This window comes from Gallinula chloropus, assembly GCF_964237585.1.
Source record: "Gallinula chloropus genome assembly, chromosome: 1".
NCBI classification, from domain to species: Eukaryota; Metazoa; Chordata; class Aves; order Gruiformes; family Rallidae; genus Gallinula; species Gallinula chloropus.
This window is the reverse complement of record NC_140085.1, coordinates 60819817-60844829: the sequence shown is the minus strand read 5'-3', so window position 1 is coordinate 60844829 and position 25013 is coordinate 60819817. Positions and strand designations below refer to the sequence as shown.

General features: G+C 37.6%; 1 protein-coding gene across 1 annotated transcript in view; it reads left to right on the top strand.

Moving 5' to 3' along the window:
* OTOGL (otogelin like) overlaps positions 1-21829 on the top strand; it is a gene marked incomplete at its 3' end in the record, with an annotated part of 98574 nt that extends 76745 nt beyond the window's left edge. Inside the window, exons 42-59 of the mRNA XM_084275507.1 lie at positions 642-831; positions 2155-2369; positions 4267-4408; positions 4746-4931; positions 5415-5627; positions 7079-7183; positions 7478-7585; positions 7945-8046; positions 9294-9398; positions 9489-9529; positions 10504-10567; positions 11490-11668; positions 12003-12107; positions 12923-13042; positions 14963-15008; positions 16893-16964; positions 19093-19172; positions 21629-21829. Coding sequence (XP_084131633.1) covers positions 642-831; positions 2155-2369; positions 4267-4408; positions 4746-4931; positions 5415-5627; positions 7079-7183; positions 7478-7585; positions 7945-8046; positions 9294-9398; positions 9489-9529; positions 10504-10567; positions 11490-11668; positions 12003-12107; positions 12923-13042; positions 14963-15008; positions 16893-16964; positions 19093-19172; positions 21629-21829 — 2274 coding nt within the window. The remainder of the gene's footprint in view (positions 1-641; positions 832-2154; positions 2370-4266; positions 4409-4745; positions 4932-5414; positions 5628-7078; positions 7184-7477; positions 7586-7944; positions 8047-9293; positions 9399-9488; positions 9530-10503; positions 10568-11489; positions 11669-12002; positions 12108-12922; positions 13043-14962; positions 15009-16892; positions 16965-19092; positions 19173-21628) is intronic.
* Between the last annotated feature and the right edge of the window lie 3184 nt (positions 21830-25013).

Here is a 25013-nt window from a genome sequence, read left to right as displayed (position 1 = left end):
ATCATCAGCATATAGCACGTGTGCTGGAGAACTATCCTGTTATAGAATGCAATAGATCAGATTTACAATGAATGTAGTGTGGGATTAGGATTACTTCTGTGGTTCACATTCCAGTAATTCATGGTGTGCTAGAAGAAAAAATATGTCTTTCTTATGCAGTATTTCAGCTATCTGCCATTTATCCAAAATGGCAATTCAAAGCTTTTTTGAGATTTTCAAGAAGCTGTAGAAGTCACTTAGACTTGAGACCATATTTACAGGTCAGCTAGAACTAAAGAGAAATTTTCCAAGATGTGATAAATACTTAAATGACTTTCCTCCTCATCAGTAATGGGTCAGAGCAGATACCCTTGAATACTTGGGATGTGGGGATGTTTTTGTTGTTTTATCTTACGATATGTGATAAATAAGATTTAGAAAAGGTTTCTGTGTCATTATTTCTGTATCATTTCTTCTCACGCCTACTTCATTTGCAGTTATAGGAAATGGCACTAAAGGGAAGCTCTGTGATTTAAGCACTGAATCTGTTATTGTATGTGGCATAGGCTGTAAAAAGTATGTTTTACTATAAGATATACAGACAGATAAAATACATTTTCACAATCTGTTCCTATTGCTAAAATGCATTTGGTTTATTTTAGGTATTAGTGGATTCTGTAATTCAATCATTGCCATTTTCAAAAGAAGGACTGAGTATTCAGGATACTGGTGCAATGTATGTTGTCAGTACCCCAGCTGGTATTAGCATCAAGTGGGCTCACATCACAGGCATCATAGATATACAGTATGGATTGCAGTCTAACATGTCGATGAAGACAGAAGGACTTTGTGGTGAGGCTGTGGAGGCAATTTTTTTCTTATTTGTTAATATCCCGTTTAAAATTCACATCTCCCTTTCAGGTCTGTGATCTGTTGATCCTATTGCTCTCCTTATGAACTACATTAACTACACTGACAAACCTATTTGAGTTGGGCCTGTGGAATTCTGCTAATTAATAATAATAAAAAAAAAATCAATAATTCTGTTGCAAAGCACTGCTTGCTAAAAGTTTTCAGAGCAAGAAATCATCAGTGTATTGTATCCAATTAACTTTCAAAAAATGTACTAACCTCTGCCTGTGTTTAAGAATATTGTTGAAGTCAAGTAGAGAAAAAGGAAACATTTTCAATGAAGAAGTGGCTGCTGAGGAATTTTGGGTAGTAACAGTACGTTTTGGTGACTACTGGAGAACAGAGTAACTGTCAGATGTTTGCAGTGGCTGCTTATCACTATGCAAATACTGATAAAAGGTGTATCTTGGGAAAGGTTCAAGTCCACTGAGGATGATGAATCCAAACTCAGACCTCTTCAGGGTGGATCTAGGGTCCACAACTGTGCCAAGGTATCTCATACTTAAATTACAACGATAGTAAATTTGGCATGTTTCAGTCTTCCCTGGTAGACTGTAACTCTGCTAGTATCCGTTATGTGGGAAAGTGTAAGCAGGTATTTCAGGATTATTTCCATTCTATCATAAATTCATTTTCCAGTGCATTGTAATTTTACAGAATTATATCCCACAGGAAAATGAATTTTCAAAGTTAATTCATTGTTGGGAAAAGTATCATTACTTGTATTCTATGAACTGCTTGTTTTGCTGAGCCATTGAGCTGACAACTAAAATGACGAGTAGCCAGGCTCTTCTCAGTGGTGTCCAATGATAAGAAAAGGGGCAATGAGTGCAAGATGGAGCATAGAAGGTTCCTTGTGAATTTATGGAAAAACTTTTTCACTGTGAGAGTGACAGAGCACTGGGACAGGCTGCCCAGAGAGGTTGTGGAGTTTCCTTCTGTGGAGATACTAAAAGTCACTTAGACTCATCCTGTGTGACCTAATCTAGGTGATCCTGCTCTGGCAGGGGGCTGGGGTTGGACTAGATGATCTTTCAAGGTCCCTTCCAACCCCTACTATTCTGTGATTTGGTGATTCTGTGAACCGGAAAGTTTTAACTGTGGTGGACATGTAGCCACTTTCATTCACAAAATCAGATGACGTAAGTCTCACAGGAGAGCCTGTTGCAGTGCTAATCTTACCTTATCGAGTGTGCTTTTCTTTCCCAAAGGAAGTAATACGGCATCTTTGTTTGTGCTTTGAATGTGATGCTCTGTCTCCAGGGGTGTGTAACGGCGACCCTACTGATGATCTGAAAATGCAAAACAGCACCATAATTACAAATATGGAGGAAATTGAAGCGTTCATTAAGAGTTGGGAAATTGAGAAATCACTTGATGTAACAACCAGGAGGCCAGTAAGAAACTGTACTGAAGATAACTGTACATATTGTATGGAACTGTTAAACAGAAGCATTTTCATCCCATGTCACAAAAAAGTGAGTATGAAGATCAGAGAAATTATGGGTGCAAACTCAATAAAAGATGTATGGTTAAGAAAAGAGTTACATCTTTTATGAGTTGCTTGTTTTGCTTATTTTCATGAGTTGACACCTGGATGGGTGGCTTTAATACCTCTGCCATGGTGGCTTTAATACTTTTGTCATGTTGTCCATTGTAAACGTGCATCTATATGGATCCCCATGCTATTAAGCAGTTTCCTGTTGTTGAGTAGGCAAAGCTCAAAGAAGAGACATCAGATCATCCTCTCAACACAAGTGCACAACATAAGAGTTATTGTTAATAAGTGCAGAGCACGGGTCACTAGAACTGAAAGCCCTGTGTTTCTGCTGCATGCATCAGCATACATCAATTTAAGACTACTCAGACAAAAGAAAGTTCTAGTTAAATAAAATTTGCCAGAGTCACTATCACATGGACAATTTGGAAGCGTTTCTTACAGAAATCATTATAATTTGCTTCTTGACACTGCTCTTTCTGCAGGGAACATGGCTGTTGCGTGTAGACTGCCACTGGAGGTGGCAGCTTCTTCCTAGAATGGGAAACAAGGAAGCCCTGAATCTCTGAAGTCTAAAATACCTTTCCCACTTAATTAAAAAGGATTAATTACTCAAGTGGCCCTTTCTTTATCAGACACAGATGCACCCAGATTCCTTAGTCCCTTCTTGCTGCTCTGCCTTTCCACTCTCAGTTTGCATTGTGTTACTTTTTGGTTTTCATCAGACAAATGTTGTTGAAGGTATTGCAGGCAACTGAGCCCCTTCCTTCAAACTCCCAAGACCTCTTCTCACTTTCTACAGGTAGAAAAAAATTGAGAGATCTTTTCTGAAAGAAAGGGGTTAAATCAATGATTTATTTATTTTTAAAAAATTAATTGATATTTGCCACAGAAAATGGGAGGGAGCAGTGGTAAAGAGTTTGGAATCAAGAAGGAAGAGTAGCACCAGTGGGTGCTAGGATGCTTTTCATAATTGTTTTAATGTAGCTCATTTTAAAATGAGATATAAAGGGAAGGTGAATGGTCAGAAATCCTACTAATTTATGTTTCCAGGATAACTCTCATAGCCTCAGCTACAATGCAAATGCATCTTTTCCTGCGTTATAGCAAAACCTGATATAGCATCAAAATTGCCAAACACTTCATTCATCCATTATCAAATTTGTTTCTTTCATATATTTGGTGATGGGAGAGCCAGAGAGGACTGAGCGTCCTGTGTGCTTCACAAGTGTGAAGTGACTGGGCAAGGACAGGTAACAGAGTCATCAGTGGGGTGAACTCTGTGGTAGGAGTGAATGAGTGCTTGAAGTTCCACCAGAACCACAGGGAGAGTTGGGCTGCAGCACAGTAGTGACTAGGCAGATAGAAACAAACTCTGACTTTTTCCACCTTGTTGTAAGCTTATGCAGAGTAAAACCAACAGAAATAAGACAGGTTGGACCTATCCTGCATTTAGACCTACCTCCCCCTGCTTTTAGACCCAGTTACATAGGCAATTGGGTCCTAACAACACAGAAGCAGATCACTCAGTAATAATTCCTTCACATCAGGAATTTATAAAAGGTACAGCAGTGTTGTGTAGCTGAGATTGTTGACTGTTAGCTGACAGGGTTAAACTGCAAAAGTTCTTGTAAGTGGTGTGACGGTCTCACTAGGACTGTGTTCTGCACTTAGTAATGAATGTAAAAAATTCTAAGAGTTTCTAAGTTTTCCAGAGTCAGTGTTCTGGAAAAAAAAAAGCTGGTTTTTTTTTTTTACTTTAAACACTGCTTGTGATTTTTTTCCCCTTGCAGTTGTATTTTTTTAAAAATTAATAATTTATTATAATTACAGAGAGTTCTTCTACTTGTTAATTCTCAATTATAATGTGTTCTTAGGTGTCACCACAGGAGTTTTGTGAGAAGATGTGGATTAATAGTACTTATTTTTGGAATTATGAGTGTGATGCACTTTCTGCATATGTGACTTTATGCAACAAACACAACATCTGCATTAAATGGAGGACACCTGATTACTGTTGTAAGCAGATAGTCACGTTCTATACCCCAGTGTGGCTTTATACTGTTGCAGTGTTTAGTGACAAGTTAAAAATCAAATTCTTTCTATTGTTATTGGAAGTACCATTTCATTCTATCACAGTATTAGTAAATTATTAGTTGTTAAAAGGTATTGTTTTAGTCAAAGTGTTATGAATCAGTTTTAATCTTGATTGAATGAGTTGCTTACCTGGAAGTACTGTTAAAAATATAAATGTATGCTTTCTGTGATATATTCACTTGTTCTTACTGCCTGTCTACCCAATGAAATGCTGAAAGAATAACATCAGCGCTCACTGTTCTATTTTTATGACTTGTAGCATTGAGTTGTCCTGAGGGCAAGGAATACCAGCCTTGTGTGCAACCCTGTGAAGCCAAGACATGCTTGAATAAATGGTTCTATGAAGATTCTTCCTGTTCCTATTTAAGGGAAGACTGTGTGTGTAAAAATGGCACTATTCTGCACAGAACAGACTCTGACCTCTGTATACCAGAAGAAAAATGTAGTAAGTGCAGCAAGACGGAGCATTTTTGTAGATATGATAATATTAACCACTGCTCAGTGTAAGCCATGTTTAAGTTCTGTGTCAGCCCTCAGTCAGTTTGAACCTGATAGAGCTCCCTTCAGCAAAGCCTAGCTTTATGTCAAGGTACAGCAGTTTGTGCTTTCAGTTCACTTGGATTCAATATTCAGTGCTGACGTACTTCTGTTGAGGAAAAATAATGCTCATTCTTCTATAGCTCCCAGGCTTTTGTTCCTGGAGCACTGAGGAAGGATTAACATGAGCAGGTTCTTTCCCTTACGCTCAGCCTTTATTTTCACCCATAGCAAACCATTTGTTCATTTGGGGGTTTTAAGACCTTTTCTTGGGTTACTTGACCATATTGCTCCACAGCGCTCTTATTTTATGCCATAGTTTTATACAAATCCTAGTTGCACAGGAAATCTGTGCTATTTGTTGAAGGGATATAATGTTTTTTTCTCTCAGCATGTACAGATAACAAAGGACAACCCCGCTCTGCTGGGGAGATCTGGAATGGCTCCATGAGAGGCTGTTGCATGTACAACTGTTTAGAAAATGGAAGTATTGTTGCTGTAGAACCAGAGTGCAGTGAGGATCCACCACCAGTCTGTGAAAGGGAAGGGGAAGTTATCGTCCATGTCATTGAAGAGAGAGCTTGCTGTCCAAAGAAAGTTTGTGGTATGTACCACGCTTGTTTTCAGTAACAGAAGTATAAGTTTAGTGCCTGACATTCCCTGGCAGATGACAATCCTTAGTTGGGGGATTCAAGGTAACATTTTTTAGAAGTGATTTTTAGGTGCAGGTGGCTGGTTGGGCCACCAAAGCAGGATTCTTTTTTTGCTAAGAAGTGACTCACTGAAATAATCTGTTTTCTTAGAAGTCCGCTAGTGAAACAAAACTTTGATTAAAAATGAATGTTTAAGCTCTTGGGTGGAATTTCAAAGAAATTGATGACTACCTGATGATAGAAGCACTTTGGAAATTGGGGCAGTTGTCAGAGCCTGTTTGCTTTTCTAATTAGTGCTTTGGTATCAAAAGCGGTATCCTCTCGCCATACCACGTGAGCAGTAGTATCCTACTGCTGTTTCCCTGAATCAGTATTCTGTGACCTGCACTGAATACTATCATTTTGTCTAGACAATGTTAGAAAAAGCAATAAGCTTATTGCTCCTAAAATGTTAAACCAATGTGCTATTTCCTTTATAACATCTATTGCAAGTAGCAATAGGACAAGGAGTAGTGGTTTTAAACTAGAAAAGGGTAGATTTAGGTTGGATAGTAGGAAAAAAATTCTTCAGTATGAGTGTGGTGGATCACTGGAACAGGTTGCCCAGAGAGGTGGTGGAGGATCCATCCCTGGAGATATTCAAGGTCAGGATCTATGGGGCTCTGGGCAATCTGACCTAGTTAAAGATGTCCCTGTTTACTGCATGGGGGTTGGACTAGATGGCCTTTAAAGGTCTCTTCCAGCCTAATGCCTTCTATGATTCTATCATCAGGGAAAGTGAGAATCACAGGGTCACTAGGTTGGAAAAGACCTTTGAGATCCTCGAGTCCAACCATACCTGTCCCTGAGCATCTCAGCTACCCGTATTTTAAATACATCCAGGGATGCTGTTCAACCACCTCCCTGGGCAGCCTATTCCAATGCCCTATAACCCTTTCAGTGAAGAACGTTTTCCTAATGTCTTATCTGAACCTGCCCTGGCACAGCTTGTCCTGTCACCTGTCACTTGAGCAAAGAGACCAACACACACCTCTCTACAACCTCCAAGAAGTGTTTCATCTGATATGGTGCTTTTGCTCATTACTTAGATACCTGTAACAGACACTGTATTGTCAGTTTGTTTAGGGAATGTTGTCACTGGGACATTTTAGCTGACCTCATGTGTAGGAAGCAGAATAAGTAAATACCTGCTTCCAGAGGGACATAACTGTGCTTGCACAGTGCCATGTGCATGGAGCTAAACCAGCCCTGCATTGACCTTGGTAGAGAGTGCACTTAAAGCTGACTTGGTCTGTTCTTAATTTGAGGATCTCTGTACTAGATGGTGTAAGTATCCTGAGCAATAGGAATTACACTTCTATCTGTTCAGCTATGCTAAAGCTGATTGTGTTTTATCCCACAGAATGTAACATGTCATTGTGTGATGCCGCTATTCCAGCATGCAAACCCAATGAAAAACTAGTGGTAGGCTACCACCCCTTGTCCTGCTGTCCACAGTACCGATGTGGTAAGGGAAATATACAAGCACAGTTACTGGGACATTTTCCACACTTGTATTATGTCTTGGAAGAAAATTTGCCTTACAGCTTGTTTTGATTGTAACAGGAGGCAAAATTGTAAATAGCACCAGACAATGATTTTTTTTTCACACTCTCCAATATTTTTTTGTTTCATGTCACTTTTGATTTACAGTAAGTTTGGGTTATTTTCTTTTGCTAAGGAGATAAAGAACGTATTTTCTTTATCTTTTTGGTATTCTTTCTGTTATTTTTTAAAATACTGTTTATTCCACACTCTACAGAATGTGATCCTTCAGTTTGTTTAAATGCTTCCCAGCTGGACTGCAGAGAAGATCAATTTATTGTTGAAGCAAAACAAGATGATTCCTGTTGTTTCTCTTATCTCTGTGGTAAGAAGCCTTTAACATTTTTATGGATAAATAGAGAATAGTTAAGTATTTATAAAACCAGTCTGTAATTCTAAAATTAGTAAGTAAGACAGGAATTTTATTATTGTTTGGAGGGACTTCACATGACTGGAGCATGAATTCTTGGGTTTTGGGATCTTTCATTTCCACATAATTTCGAACATCACACTTGTACTTCATCACACTTGTACTTTTTCATGCATTTATATTTGAATGTCAATCTGCAAAAGTTCTGTTGTCAAAGTGAACAAACATAATATGACTTCTATTAAATAGAATTCACATGTGCTAACATTTTAGTACTTAAAAATGTGTAAAGGTCTGATTTATTTTTTATTTAGTTTGTGAATCCTGTATTGAGCCTGTTCCCTTGTGTAGTGAAGGGGAAATTCTCACTGTAGACCTTAACACCATACACTACTGTTGTCCTCGTTACTACTGCGGTGAGTATAACTGTTTTCAGTTCAATATGTTATGAAATTTAGTAAAAATGCCAGTATATGTGTGTGGAGATTTTTCTGATGCATTGTTTAGGAGGGGTTCACACAGAGACTAAGAGATCTGAGTGAGGGTGTCTGCATCTGAGGTAAGTTCGAAGTTCTTTGGATACTTGGTGGTGGCCTAACCAACCCAGTCAATGGAGTCTGGAGGGGTTCATTAGTTCACCAGACAGCATGCAGCTACTTTCAGGGTGATCTACATACAGATATGTTAATGTGGAACTGATACTGTCCTTGGGGTACAAATATTTGATTGTTCATCTGTTAAACCAACTGTAATAAACCAGCTTCAATGCTGTTGCTCCTCTGTTGAGCCATTTTTATCCAGTTTCTTTGCAGTGTTAGCTTTTAGAGTAAGGAGTAGGCCAAGGGTTTCAAATACCGATGGGTTGACTGCTATTCAAACTAAGAGCAACCAGAAGAAACACTTGTAATGTAACTAAGTCACTTCAATAGTCTTATAAAACACTGAAATTGTGCTGTTAAGTTCTTAACTAAGGTCTATTGGTGTAACTGCTTAATTTAGATCAATGGAGTATTCCTGCATTAACTCTTGTCCTATTACAGTCTTTGGGCAATTGCAGTTAATTAAATTACCAGTAAGTTTGGAGTTTAGTGCTTTTTACTTAAGATGGTTCCATATTTTTGTCTTTTCCGATTAATTGCAAAAAGATGAAAGTTTCCACAAAGTTTTTTCACTAATTTTGCCAACTTCTAGCAGCTAGAAAGTTAGCATGTGGTCTTTTTTCAGCCCCAGTAAACGTCGTCTGATAGGACAGGGAAGCATTCCCTTATTAGTCATCCCAGAAGAGCAGCTACTCCTACTGAAATGTGCTTTGTAACAAAGCTGAGATGAAAAAAAAAAAAAAAGCATGTTTTTCCAAAAGCTGTGATTTCATGTGTCTTTGGTACTTGTCAGCTTGAGCCACTCTGAAGTAGGAAGAATTTTAAATGATTGCTATGTGATGTTTTCTGACAAGTAAAATTTGTATGAAGGCAGCTAAAAGCACTATTGAAATTTTTGGTTTATTTTCAGTTCTAAGTATAGTTGAGATGCTTAAGAAAAACAATAAAAATGTATTAAATATGTCATTATTTTTAGAATAATTTATCAAGAGAAATATGAACTGGAAAATTAAAAGGAAATCTGAGTAGTTTCTCATACCTGTTCCCCTCCCATCCCCATTTAGTTTGTGATGAAAATCTTTGCTCTGAGCCTCCTGTGAATTGCACGGACGACATGACACTTGTGAAGGAAAAACTAGCTGGGCAATGCTGCCCAGAATGGCATTGTGGTAATTATTACTTTATTCCTTAGTCCCTGCTGTTAACAAAAGCTAACAGTTAGCTAACTGACTAACATGATTTTCATGTTCTGCTCTCAGAATGTAGCTGTGAGAACACTACTATGCTGACCTGTAAATTGGTAAGCTCTGTCGTTCTGGTATTTTTATTCATAGTATTTGGCCCTATTACACCTCCCTTTCCATTCTTTGTTGCCATTAGTTGTAAAGGGTGATAAGCCTGACCAGGGTCAGGCTGGGACTCTGCCTCCCAGTCCCCAGCTCAAGCATGTATCTCCATCAAGTTTCTGCACAGCATTGTCAACTATTCCCTGGGGAAATTTCACTTTGTGTGTTTTTAAGATGTCAAAAGATGAAAAGCCACTGTAATATTATTCTGTTCAATGCTGACTTGAAACAATATGCTATGAAGTTTTTCCATGTAAATAATTCCTAATTGTTTTTTATAATTAATGAGGGATAAGCTTTATGATCATATGTATCATCTGGAGAAATGTGTTATTTTGTTAAATATTTATGAATTTCATTGAAATTATTTAACATTATTGAATTTAGCTGATAGGAGAGGTCATACATATTTTGCTCCTCACATACCTCCTCATGATAGTGACCTTTTTCTGGAAAATAATAATGAATGAATGTTCAAACTGTTGTTATTCTCATAGTGTCAGGGATACCTCCCCAATCAAATGCCAGGAGCTCATCCTACTCCTCCCCACTCTGTGAAGTCTAAATAGGAGGTGCAAATTTGCATAGTTTCCATCTGGCTTTTAGAAGAAAATTCCTAGAGGGCAGTCTTTTGCTAATATGTTTGTTATTGAAGTAACTTGCTATCTAAGGAAAACTTGCTGTTCAGCCACTCTGCTGTTTATATGCATTCCTAGACAAAAGGAAGTGCTTTGCTCCCATTTAAAGAGTTAAACACATTGAACAACACTGAACATGCTACTATTTCTTGGGTACGTTGGCATCTTTCTCTTTCATGAAAGCAGCAGTGGAAGGGTGAAAGTAATAATTTTGATTTTTAGAGAAGAAATGTCTTTTTAGCACTACATTTAACTGTGCATGACTCTGCAGACTCTTTTTTCATACTCAGGGAGAAGTTAAAAAAGTAGATGATAGCGTTGCCAGCGCTTGTGGATGCACTCACTACATTTGTGGTAACTTTTTCATATTCCTATCTGGTTTGTTTTGTTTTTTTAATAAAAAGAACATGCAAAGAAAGCAGAAATAGGACCATAACAACCTTCTCAAACACAAGCACTCTTTTATCTTGATTTTATGGGTGCCCACCTAGATGGAGAGCAACTATGCTCTCTTTTCTGAATATGACACTTTGTCTCCTAACCCATCCGTTTTGTGTCTGTTTAGTGGTGTGGGGGAGTGTCAGAAAACAGAGTTGGGCACTGTCACTCTGGTGAAAGGCAGGTAGGAAGCAGGTTGGAAACCTTAAAGGAGTGTGAGTGGTGTGACTGTTCCTAGTCCACTCTCAAGCACGAATGAAACCACATCTCACACCAGAGCAACAGACCTGTTGAGCCAGTATGGGGGTAGGTACCCAGCCTTCAGAGCAGAGGTCTGCTCCCTTCACAAGCTCAGCTACCGCATGCTTAATGAATTGCAGCTGGGGCTGCTTGAGGTATGCCACAATCCTGGTATACTGCAGTCAAGGCTAGACTGCCTCTGGGAGCAAAGCTGTACGGCTGCAGCTTATTGCTGTCCCACAGGTAATTGCAGACATGCTGGTTTAACTGACAGAAAAGCTACATTTTTATGACATGCAAAATTAATTCATATAATGTACTTAGCCCTTTACTCTTTAAAAATAAGAACAACGCATTATTTTTTTTTCCATAGTAAGAAGACTATCAGTTTTAGGCAGTTTTTCATTGTGTAGCATTTTCTTAAGCTTCATTATTGCTCCTCCCTCTCCTGTTTAGTAATTAAAACCACAAAGCAATCAAGTTAGGGAGGTTGTGCACAACATAGGCCTTGCCCTACTTTTGTCTTCAGTGATTCTGGTCATTTGGTTGATGATTTTCTCTTTTCTCCTCTGGTAACTTTTATTTCTTTTGGTGTTAGAGAAGGATGATGTGTGCATCTTCCAAGAGGTCACAGTACTGAATCCTGGGCAGTCTGTGGTTCAGTACTTGGATGGAGACCTTTGTTACACTGTACAGTGTTTACAAGAAAAAGATCACAACACGGGATACAACGCTATGCATTTTACAATGGTGAACTGTTCCCAGCAATGTGAAGCTGTGAGTATTCTTAAAATATTGGAAGGGTGCAATTTGTGAACACAACCACACAATTAGGATAAAAGTCAGAGTGAAGACTTTTGCTAGTCCTGTTTGCTCAGGATGAGAATTTAACAGTGATGATGTGTGTCTTGTGTCTCCAGGATTATACTGAGAGGCAATTTCTAGCAGCAAACGTAAGCATATCCATTCGTCCATCCATCCATGCATCTGTATATTGTTTCTATTGGTATTTTTAGTTTTAGAAATCAATGAATTTTCATATATATATTTTAAAAATACTTTTTAAAAAAACCTTCTTTTTAAAACTTTTTTTTCTTTCCTTTCTTTCCAGCATCAAATATATACTCCTTCCTCCAGTCATCATACTTGTTGTGGCACCTGTCAAAATGTGTCCTGCCCTTTTCACACTGAGAATGGAACAGTAATTGTGTATGAGGTAAATACCTCTGAACAGAGATAGAAAATAAGCATAATGATACAATAAATATGTGTCTGAGAGTCACTTAGTTAACTCATGTTGTAAGTCTTGCTTCCTATCTCCTTACTGCACTTAAGGACTATTTATGGCATATGACAGGAAAAAAGTGTGTTTATTTACAGCTCTGCCATTTCACACTAAGTGAACATCTTATTTTGTTTTATTGATTGTAATATTTTCTCAAAGATACATGAATGTCACCATTTACTTAGGGCTGGATAGGCTCTAAGAGCAGGGTAGCGTTCAGATTGTAACTCTGAGTTACATACTGTGATTTCAATGAGTTGGGAACTTCTAAGTTTACATCAGGACTCCTACATCCCACTCTTCCCAGGGCCACTCTTCTCTTCATTCTGGTTTCTACAGAAAAGAGGTGTGCAGACCCTCAAGCACTGAGGTTCAGGATCGTGATGGTGTTCTCCAGCATCCACATACAAAGAAATTCAGTTGTGGCCATGACCTGGTTCATGTTTCCCATAGCTTTTGGAGTGAAATAAACAATTTGAGCTTTTTTCTGAGGTGGAGCCCTGTTGTTCTGTACTGGGACAGCTGTGCTGAGCAGCATGCTGGGGACTAGCGCCGCTGCTGCAGGGAGTAGTCACTGCTAGTAAGAGGATAGTCTTTCTCTTTGCTGCCTACAGGTGGTCTGCAACAAACTTTCTGCTCCAGGAGGTACTACAGCACAAGGGCACCACTTTTACAGACATTTGGGGTTGGACATAGAGCTGAAATGATTTGGTTTTCATGACAAAGGTTTTGGTTTATATATTCAGGAGGGAAGCACCTGGAGCTCCAACTGCACCAGCTACAAGTGTGCAAAGACTGCTGTGGGGGCTATCATACTGGGATCCAGTGTTGTCTGCCCTCCTTTTAATGACACCGAGTGTACAAAGGTTTGTACTTTGGGTGAGGTAAGTAAGATTAACTCATCTGGAGTTTGGCTTACACTTGACAACGCCTGTAGACCTTGTGCATTTCTGTAAACTGAAAAAGTGGTAAGTAAAAACATGTAAGTGAGCAACTTTTTTCTCTGTTCCTGTTTGTCTTCTGACTCTCAAGATTTGTATGAGGAGTATGAAAGTTTGGTTTGGGCCTTAATGATAACGGATCTTAAAGTATCGTGGGATTGGAATCATGCTTGAGATACCACTGTATAAAGTGCTAAGCACTATGTCTTACTTTAGCTTGGAGTAACACTTTGCCAAGTTTGTAGAACATGTACACTAAATAAATTGGATCAAACAGTTCTGAATTGCTGCACATGAAAGTGGGCTGTATTAAAAATTCCTTAAGCTGTGCAAAGATCAGAAAGATGGCAGAGTAACATTATCATCTCCTGAATGATACTTTGTGTAACATAACAAAAAATGCCTATAATACAAGCACAGTAATTACATACATCATGTATCTAAAAATGTAAATTTGATATACTCATATAAACTGCTATGAAGAATGTGGGTGCTTCATGTTCATTGCATATTTATTAACAATTTTAATTTATAATTTAATACTTCTCTAATGTTATAGTATCTCTTCTAAATCTTGCACTTGCAGTACACCATGTATTTAATGTAAGCTACAAATTATAATAAAATAAATATATATGTAGAGAGGGTAAGTACCATTGCTGCCTTGACTACAGATTCTAAATTTAGGACAAGTCCTACTTATCTATTGAATTTAAAAAGTCCTGATGTCTTCCAATCCTGAAGAAGGCATTCTGTCTAAAAATAATGCTTGTTCTACTTTGACTCTGTGCTTGAGTTTCTTCCATGGGATCCTTTTGTCTGTTAGGATCTTTCCTTAGTAATAGTGGTTAAGGTTTTGGAAAATGGAGCCCTAAAATTAGCTTCCTGGCTTGAGCCAGTAGCTGATGAGAAGCTCTTCTAACAGGCAACTCAGGCTAATTTAGGAATATCGATTTAAGAGGCTGAGTTTAAGTGCTCATTTAAGAGGTTCTTGAAGAATTTATGCAGTATTTTTTCTGTAATGAGATAAAAAATGGATGCCAGCATGAAAAGATGGAAGCTTAAAAATGTCTTTTGTCAGAAGTGTGCCAGGTACATTCAGTTGTCTGCTTGACACGCGGTTCTGAACCATGCACTAAAATTGAGGGTGTGTGTTCCTTGGCTTGCACCAATTCCATCAGATTCTGACAGCCCCCACTGTCTGTGTCTCTGTCTCCCCCTCTCACACTGCCTTTTAATTTCAAAAGGACATTTTCTTCACTTCCATACATATCTACTTTCTAGCTAACAAGCAACTTTAGATGAGATCAATAACTAAGACTGTACTTGAGAAAAAGAATTGAGCACACCAGTGGTTCTGAAATTCTGCAGTTAATTTCTCTTTCAAAAGCATATATGCATATATACATGTATATATTTCATGTTGTAACATGCTACTTATTAGGTATTGATTTTCTTATTGGCATATGATCAGTGTAAACACTTTTATATCATTGACAAAGCAAAGTTGGATACATGAATTTTCGTAACTACCCTGATAAATCTCAGGGTGAGGAAATAGATGGTAGTGGGTGATACAAAAGGGTGCTCATAGAAACAAATTGGCTTATTCAAAGGAGACTAGATCAGATCAGATAAGCATTGATTGTCACGTCAAAGGCTGTAAAGAATTTGTGGATGAAACCTTTAAAACCTTTAGCTGATCACATCTGTGCAATTCTCTTGATTTCAGTGATGCTAGTTTTTATTAGCTGGACATCTTCAAAATACAGACTGTCTTGAGTTACAAATTGCATTAGCATCGGGCACAGTCTTTTTTCATATATTCTCCTTTTATTTTCCTAGAACGGAGGAACTGTGCAGACGTACAGTGATGGCTGCTGCAAGACCTGTAAGTGATGAAGGCTGCAATATGGGCTAGTTTGGCTTCGGTTTTGGAGGGCTCGGTTTTTAACCTCAGTTGCTGGGACATAAAGAAGGAAAGAGCATGCACTGCCCCCCACAAATCATATTAAATTGTTCTAGTCACCTAACTATCCCTGTCAAAAGGTCTTGCTTCATTTGGCTGCTGACTTGGTGATTTTTAACATTACTGTTCTGGAGTATAACCAAATCTCTCAAAAAATAATCTGTGGAAAGTGAAAAGTTATCTCAATTAAAATAATTGAAACATAGTCTTTATCACTAAGCTGACTCTAAAATATGGCCTACATGATTTTCACCATATAAGATAAGGATTTTATCCCGTAAAATTGATTCCTAATTTGATGGCATTTTGAAATACAACTCCAAACTCATTAATTTATTCTGTACCACTAGTATGTATTTTCTAGACACAAAATACTGGAATTTTTTTTTTAATCCCAAATGAGGAAAAGCTATAGTAATATTGAACTTAGCAAACCTTACATAAAACAGACTTTTTAATATCTGAGAATACATTCACATTTTCTGAGTGTGTAACTTTAAAAGATGATTAATTGTGATGCAAGCTAAAAGAAAGGTTTCATAATTTACACAACTTTAAAAGTCAATTGAGAATAAACTGATTTTCTCTGCAGTTTTGACTGGGAAAGGTTTTATTATCAAGGTATATAATTATGTATACATAAAAATAAACCACTTTTGTATAAAACTAATTATGCAGAGCAAGAACTTGTTAAATGTCAAAGGAAATTCCTCTCCCCCTTTCTTTCTTGTTTAACATTAGACTTAAAATATAGAAGCAAATTAGTCTTTGGAATTTTTTTGGACAAAACTTTCCTTAATAATATTGAAAAGGAAGTCACGGACTTATAACTATATATTGCACATCTATTAAATGAAATTCAGAAGTGCAATGAATTGTAAATAACAGGAATATAAGGGGAAATATTCATACTTATCAAAATCAGAACCATACTCAAGTTTCCAAGTTATGCAAAGCTTTGCAAGTGTGGCTGTTAAGTTGTAGCCAAAACAAAATAAAAGCTATTTTAAGAAATATTTTTAATGAGAACCAGCAGAAAAAAAGTAACACACCAGAATTGTGCTAAAATCTTGTTAAACGATATTCCTTCTCTAATGTGGTAAGCTATGTTGGGAAGTATTTAATAAACCCCTCCCCAAATTAGGTTGGCTTTATTTAGGAAATTAATCTAAAGAATTAACTGCTACTGGTTTTCTGATGCCTAGGAAGATTTATTATTTTGGCTGCATTCTCTGGCCTCAGGAAAGGCAATGTTATACTTCAGAAATACTTGCTGACGTGGCTGCTAAAACCCCAGATATAATCCATACAATTATTCACTCCTTTATTTTTATTTTGTTTTTAACTGAAAGCATGTGCCCTGTGGTGAAGCAGTTAAAAGTAGTACTTATAAAGTACTTATAGAGCTTGCAACTCTTTGGGGTTTTAAAAGAGTACTTATAAATAGAGCTTGCAACACCTTGGGGTTTTAATGGGAACAAATAATCTTTCTGAAAGAGGTTGATTCAATGCATGCAGAGTGAGTGCATATATTTAATTCTTACCTTGCCAGAGAGACTCATTGGAAAAGTTTGGTTTACAAGTCCAGTTTTGTGCTAACCAGGACGGTAACAAAGTTTAGCCTTTCTTTAGCGAGACTGAAGTAAAGCAGCTGCAGAGTTTCTAAATTTGCAAGACTAACAGGAAAGCTTGTCAGCTTTTGCTAAAAGCAAAATTGCAGTTGGCAGTGTAAGAATTAATGAAATGTCATTTATATAAAAATGTTTTTATTTCATGAGAAACTTATATTCCTAATGATTCTGCCAGGTTCTGGATTGGGTCTATTACCCTTTGCCATTAGTCCTGTAGTGCCTACTGATAGTATTAATTGTGAACCAGGTATTATTTTTTATGATGTACTTTCTTTTTTCTTTTGTTTTTATTGATAGTGCAAGCACTGCTTGATACATGTGTATAGCTGTCATCACCATTACATGTTACCATATGCAGCTAATGGATCAGGGCCTGATACTGAGAGATGCTGACCCCCGTTTGGCCTCCCACATCAGTGGGTTTCTAAAGCCTGGTTAGGCTTCGCTGCTCAGCACCTCTCAGCATTAGGCTCATCCATTTACGGTATATGATGCAGATGGCTCTTCCTCCTGCTCATCTCTGAAATCAGTTTTGATACATGAATTTACTGTACAGGGTAGCTGTAATAAGAAATGTTGCTTTAAAAAATATCATGCTGAATTCTGTTATCAAGAGGTTCCAAATCTGATCCCAGGTCTCAGAATTTAATGACTGAACCAGTTTTGCCTTACAATAGTACAAGATTGTGCATTACTGTACGGTCTCACCTTTGCAGATACTGATTTATGCTGTATTTCTTCTTTGCTGGGGAGGGAAACGTGCAATCATGATAACGTGTTAATACACTTTACACCACAAATTACCAAATGTTGCAGAACTGTTGCATTATGATCACAATTCTTTGCTTTTAAGGATAGGTAAGTCACAGAAACTCCTTACCCAAATAAGGAGTGAGTAACAAAAGCATATCTCATACTGAATGCAGATCTTCTTGACAGCTGAAGGTGGGAGAGAAAAAAGCATAGCAGCAGTTTTCTCATTAAGATATTAGCACCTTAGACACTGAAATGTCATTTATCTCTCTCTGACTTGTAAAGGTACAAAGATTGCATTATCTACAACTATTCATGCTGGCAAGCGCTTTCTAATGGAAACATCACAGGAATTCTTATTCTGAAGTGTTGCTGAGGAAGGAAAACCAAGATGATGTAGGATAACTGCTTCGATCGTGCAGTGATCTGCTAGTTCAGTAACAGACCCTTGTTTGATCCTGCAGAACACAGATTACCACATAGCTGCACTCTGCACCCAACATAATTTTTAAATACCCACTGGAGCTGTGGTTGCAGAGTATCTTGGTAACTCAGAGCTCATTTATCTTATAAAAGTGCACAAAGTTTCTGAGGAATGGAAAAGTTGTTCCTTTTGTATACAGCCAACCTTGAAGGCATGTGCTGAAGGTAGAGAAGCTGATGAATCTTGCTTATTATTTTATACACTGGATGTCTAGAACGGCAGCATACCAAGCTAGTGGGTGATTTTGATGAGTAGTGAAATAGGGGATCTATGTAACTGCTGTTACATAAACACTAATAACAGCCTGCTACAGAGTGCAGCATGAACGATTGTATGTTTAATTGTTTCAGCATTGTAACATGATTTTTATTGTGGTAAAAAATGGCTTTTCCCTGCACAGCTTTATTTTTCAATCAAAAGAAAAAAAACAAACAAACAAACCCAAACCTCATATCAATATCTCCCAGAATGTACTGAAAACAGCAGTATTGCCCCAATCCTAGGTTGGGGTGCTACATGCTGCTGTTCTGGTGGTTAAAACTATACTGCATTTAGCAAATATATTCATATCTCACTTTGAAAGCTTCCTTGAGGATGTCTTTCTCAAAAATACTGAAATTACATCATTCCATTTAAATTGTAAAGATACAAAATAGCATCAAGTTCGTAATCATGCTCACACCTTTACCTTTTCAATTGTTAAGTTCTGAAAAATGTCTAAAACGCAGAACTAAAATCTTACTTACACTCAATATTTCTATTAAACCAGAATTAAGTCTAAGATTATTCAAAATTACTTGAAACATCTTTTTTTTCTGATTCCTTATATTTATCATACCATATGTGAAATTTAAAATATTAATATTTAAAAAATTATAAAATCTGTATAGCTTAATGAGTCACTTGATACCCTGTATATGCCAGCTTTAAAATCAGTAATTCCACACAGGAAGTATTTGTTAACAGATGAGATTTTTTTCCCCAAAAAATATTTGATTATGAAAGTCATAGTTTCAGTGTGTACATTAATGAAAATAAGCTATAATTACTGTATCTATTTTAAAAGTTTCACCTTTTTAATAGCAAGTACAGCACAAAAAGTGTATTGATTTGGTTTGAATTTTCTGTACTTTATCAGGCAAAAAGGAAGAAAGGATTTGCCAGAAAATGACCATCAGGACAACCATAAGAAAAAATGACTGCATAAGTCAAAGCCCGGTAAGCAGAAAGGACCTGTGTTTGATGCTGGGCTTATGGCATACCAAACCAAGTATTAAGAACTAGGTTACAGCTATCAATAAGCAACAAAAATATGCTGCTGTCTTCTCAGAAACAGACCTTTGACCCTAGGGATGTTATCCTACTCGTAAAATGGAGTAAATTCAGCTGTTCCTATGGCTGAAAGTCTGAGTCCTCCTACCTGGAACAACTTCCGGCTTCAAATGAAAAGTATACACCATAAATGCTTGTAACTAACAACAGCATTCAGCTCTTCACCATGAAGTAACATCCCACTCTAAAAGAGGAGGCTTAGGGTGTGATGGAAACACTGCCACATTCCTCTTTGAAGACCTTTACTCTCTTGGGTGTCTCCTCCACATAGCATGTCTCTCCGTATCATACATTCACAGTCACATTTATCTATGGGCCTGCTTAAGGAATCTTATTCTCAGCTTTGGCGTAGCCCCACTTACAAACCCCAGGATGTGTCTGAGCAGAAAAATGTGCTTCTTATGCAGTGCTTAAAGGGGAAGCAATTGACACGCTATCTTGAGACTTCCAAAACGTCTCTGGTAAGAGATTTTGTTTAAGAACCTAGAGAGTCATAAGGGAAGAAGCAAAATACCATCACAGATTGAAAGCTGGACAGGTTAATATCCATCCTGACAGAAGGTCAACGGTGACATGCTAAAAGTTTAATAGTAGAACTAAGAGTGCGTGGGGTATTTATTTAGCTTTAGGAGATGGGTAGAAATACGCTGATGAAATTACCGTTATTTTCCACAGTTAACAGAAAACTGGAGGCCTTCACAGTTACTTCAAGAGCATAGGTTAAGGGACAGAAATATGACAAAATAAAGACTAAAGCAAAATATGACTGAAGCAAAGAATATTAGGAATATTTAGCCAAACCTCATAGGTTTTTAATGTAGCTGGAAAGGACCTTGCCCTTGCATCCAGTTTGTGAAAACTTCTGTTAAATTCTCTCCTGCAGACAGAAAGGCTAAGGAAGAGTTATGGCATTTAGGGAATAAGATAGGGAGTGGGAAAAAACCTCATTCTAGTGTGTCTTATGACCCAGTGGCGCGATGCTACTGAGGGTGCTCCCTGCAGTTATAGTCCCTCTGTGTTGCTGCAGAACTAGAGAGTGTTCAGAGAGGAGCAACAAGAATGTTGGACAGTTCATTCCATGAATGGCCCAACAGGTGAAGCCTTCCCTTCTATGCCTTTCTGTTTTAGATTCTTGACATTTCCTTCCCTCTCTACCCACCTCCCAAAAAGACTCCATCACATCCCACCCTCTCCGTTTTACTACTCCCTCTCCCCAGCATCTTCTTGCTCCCCATTTCCTTGATGGCTGCCCACCCTTCCCACAGACCACATTCCCTTCCTTTAACTCAAAAGTACCTTCAGATTTTCATGTCTTCAAAATCTGCAAAACCCCTGGCACTCTTATTTCAATTGTGTGATTTTGGAGCACCGAATGGCAGCAGCACCTATGGCTGGTTTGGAATTACATGTGTGTCCTTCAGCCAGATTTATGCTACCAAACTGGGATAGGGCTGAGTATGAATACAACTAATTAATAACTGAGATTGTCAGGGTTTAGGAAAAGGTTTTTTTTTTCCCTTGTCAAATTTCAGGAAAGCTGCAAGAGTAACACTGGCCTCATTTGTTTTGGTATCTCCCATTTGTTCCATTCAGGCTGTTTGAAGGCAATGGACCAAATCACCAAATCATCTTTCATACACCTCACTTGCATAAGAAATAATTTAAAACTATCACAGAAAGAACTAGATCCCAATTTCCCAGAATATTAACTCTGCTTACATTTTAATTCTAGAGGATCCATTTCTTTTCTGTCAGAGTAACAGCTAAGGAGACTCTTCATGTAATGTGAGAGTGAGAGAAAGCTTTGCTCTTATGCCATCTAGAGAACAAATAATTTTATAGCCAGTCTCTGCTTGTGCTGGTTCGTTAGCGCATCTACTTTTTGAATATATTTGTTACAGTGATAACACAGCTAATACTGCTGTGACAGGCAAAGGCTTGTGCTCTGATACGCTTTTCCTTTTGGACCTTAGAGGAGAAGGTTAGACTCTCCTTCATTTTGCTTAGAAGAATTGAACTCTTTAGTAGTGATTATGAAAAGAATGTGAATTTAACTATGCTGCTTTGAAGTTATTGACTTGTAAACTAGGGACTTCTTTTTGGTATCCACAGCACAGTATTTTGCCCGAGGTTAAATGAGAAGAAATGATTAAACAACCCTAAAAAGTTCCATTATAAAAAAAAGTCTTCTAACAACATGTCTACACCTAGAAAGAATGAATTTTAGAAGATAAAATAAGGACCAGAGTCCTTTCAAATGTAAAAGTGGGGTTTAATCACTAATGTAATTTCTTTATAATGAAATTTGAGATGCCTAATTTCAGTTCTAATTTTACTCCTAGATAAATGTGGCTTCCTGTGATGGAAAATGCCCGTCTGCAACAATTTTCAATGTCAATATCGACAGCCACTTAAGATTTTGTAAATGCTGTCGAGAAACTGGAACACGAAATCTGACCGTACCCCTACGCTGCGCAGGAAATGGCACTGAAATTACGTACGTCATTCAAGAGCCTATAGACTGCTCGTGCCAATGGAACTGAAGATCATTGTGGAAATGCTTTGATCTGAAGAATTAAAATGAGTTTCCTTTCACCACATTCTATGTTTTGACCTCGGATGGCCGGAGAACTCTGCAGGGAAAAAAGTAAAGGCCTCAATTACACCTAAAAATGTAACTTCTCACAAATTTAGCAAAGATCACATTCATTGTTCTTCAAATTTTCTTCATTAATATTGACATAGAAAGAAAAATGTAAATCTTTCTGAGCGAGGTATTATTAAGCCATCATTTATTTCTACTCAGTGTCTTCCTGATGAGCTGTTGAAAGCTGGTTAATGGCTGCGCTTCACGATTCTGGATTGTGGCTACCTATCAAAGTTCAGAATTACTCAGTGGTTATTTTCCTCCTAATTAGAAACTTCCAGCTGAGAACCACCACTGGTCCCATGTTTAAATAGGGAAGAAGCATATTTTGGTTTTGAGAATGACAAAATTAATTTATTAAAAGAATAGTGGGTTCAACTGAAACATTGTTTATCTTTTAAGCTTTTGTCAATGACTGTGAAACACCATGACTGTGGTCTCTAAGCACCTGCAGTAAATACCCTGAGCATATAGTAGAATCATATTAATGTCTTTAAAACTTTGGCATTTATTTAATTCGCATATATACACTATAAATAAGCATGACTAGGCAAGAGCTGAAAAGTCCAAGTTGGGTGCCTTTATTAAAAATACCTAAAAGCTGTTTCTGATATGAAGAATTCCATTTTATATTCAGTTTTCAGTTTTCAAAAATAAGAAATTTGCTATTAGCTGTAGAATAAGATTCTATGTATATATATTTATTAAAAAAACCCAGGATACTACATATTTTAACTATTCATAATGGGTTTCTTCCTTTGTTTTCCAGTTTGAAGATTCATAATCAGTATATTTTTCTAACATTCATAAAAATTTTTCATTTTTTTTTATAAATACTGAGATTTGGGCTACTGACTGAATTTAGGATTCATAATTTTTGAGTCCAGGAAAAAAATAAATCCAGGTAAAATATACACCTTTAAGGGCTTAGGTGAACTATTCCTGTTCAGTCAGGCTGTGAATGTCCACGATTCAGCACATTAAGCAGAATCTACTCTCTCTCTTTTATTAAACATAGTACATAACCTTATCTTAAAAATCTTAGGATACAACTTTAGGCTTGTTTTTAGAAGATTACTTTGCTTTATAAACTCACTGAATGAAACTAGTTTAAATTCAGTTTTCTTTATTATGGAGATTGTTTGAGAATGAAAATTCTTGTCTGTAACTTTGAAAATTTTTGACAAGGAATTTTTATTTCAGGTGTCATTTAAGTACAAAAACGTTGGATTGCCACACTGGTTTATACAATGAAAAATAAACAATATAAAATAAACCGCCTTAAAATCCAATGCTATTTGGCTACTTTGTGTGAAATCTTTAAATATTTGCTCTATTCAGTTTGATGGCTTATAAAGAAAAATAGCATATACAGTGAAATCATCTTTACTAACAAGACTGTTAACCACTCATCCATCTCCTTAATGATAGTGTTGTGTTTTAAAAGTTAAAGAGCAATCCTATATTATCAGGAAAATACTTAAGCACTACAAAGAAACAGAGATCACCTAGAGATCAAAATAAAGTGCCATTCTGAGAAAGCCTATGCTTCGTTTGCACATTCCTATGATCTGTATGGCAGATACTTCCAGTTGTGTTACATCCTTATGCCAAGGACCAGGACATTCTCTGGTACCGCTGTCGGAATTTGTGTACAGAAACTTTTAATGCAGAAATGGAAATGGAATCATACTCCTAGCCTTAAAGATTGTGTACTCACACAGCAAATTAAAAGGACAACTTTTAACACAAAACACATCCCTAGGGCCTTTTGCTTTATTAGCATAGAGACAGGTCCCAAACTTCTTAATGAATTTAGCATTTGATAAGTTACATACAGAAGCTCCTAGAAGATAACGTTTTTGCATATAGTGACTGAACACTTGATGTGTTTTGATTGAACAGCTATGCTTTTTGTAAGGACTGTGCTTTCCTAAGATTTACCACTGTATTTGTAATTAAAGAGACCTTAATAAACATTATTTTGCAGACTGATAATAAATCGGTGCTGATGTAACTAATTTCCCGGTGCCACTAACGATGCAGGATAATGCAAGGTCCTAGACAAACCAGGAAATTATAAAATCAGTGCTTAAAATTAACTCCAGGATAACCTGGAAGACGAAACATTGTATTACAAATCTTTTTCTCACTTATCAAATTTGGTTTTTTAAGTGCAACAATCAGCAGGAACTGTGTCAGGATCCTCCCTGAAGCCCATGGCAAAAATCTTGCATCTTGTGTGGAGCTGGATATGGTATAAGACTGCCTTTCATTTTACAATTAGACTTCAAATTCAGGTGGCTCTTCTACCCTGGTCAGAAAGTAGAACATGTATTAAAAATTGTGAACCACTTTCTGGACAACCATGCACCCCCATTACCTCCATACAGGTGACACTGGCACAACATGATATGTTCTATGTCATGAGAATTAGCCCTTGCAACAGAAAGCAGGTTTCATGTGAACTTAAGGAAAAGCTTATTCGCTGTGTGGGTGACAGAGCACTGGGACAGACTGACAGGTTGTGGAGTCTCCTTCTCTGGAGAGATTCAAAACCCGCCTGGATGCGTTCCCGTGTGATCTACTCTAGGTGATCCTGCTCTGGTAGGGGGGGTTGGACTAGATGATCTTTTGAGGTCCCTTCCAACCCCTACCATTCTGTGATTTCCTCTGTAACTTAAATATAATTGTGGATGCAGTTTGTGGCTCTGTCTTGGTTTCCCCATGTCTCTTCAGCTCTGCATTCTTGCCCCAGGCCCCAGCCTTGAATTGTGTGTAACCCTGTTTGCCCAGGCATCTTCAGAGCTGGTTTGGAAAGTCGACCCAACTCACACCTAACCTCTTAAATACCAAAATTAATTAGTTTGTTTATTATTGACTAAAAAAGGTTTCATACCCAAAGAGTTCCCTCCCTGAAACCCTCTGAAACTAAGACTCGAATACTTTCTACTCCCCTAAACGAAATCTGGCTGGGAATGTGTGCCTGTCTCCAACTCCCACGCTGCCACCGGGAAATGCGAGGCACGGGGGGAGAAGCTGTGTGCACGACTGAGCTCGTGCCTTTCTCTGCAGTCCTG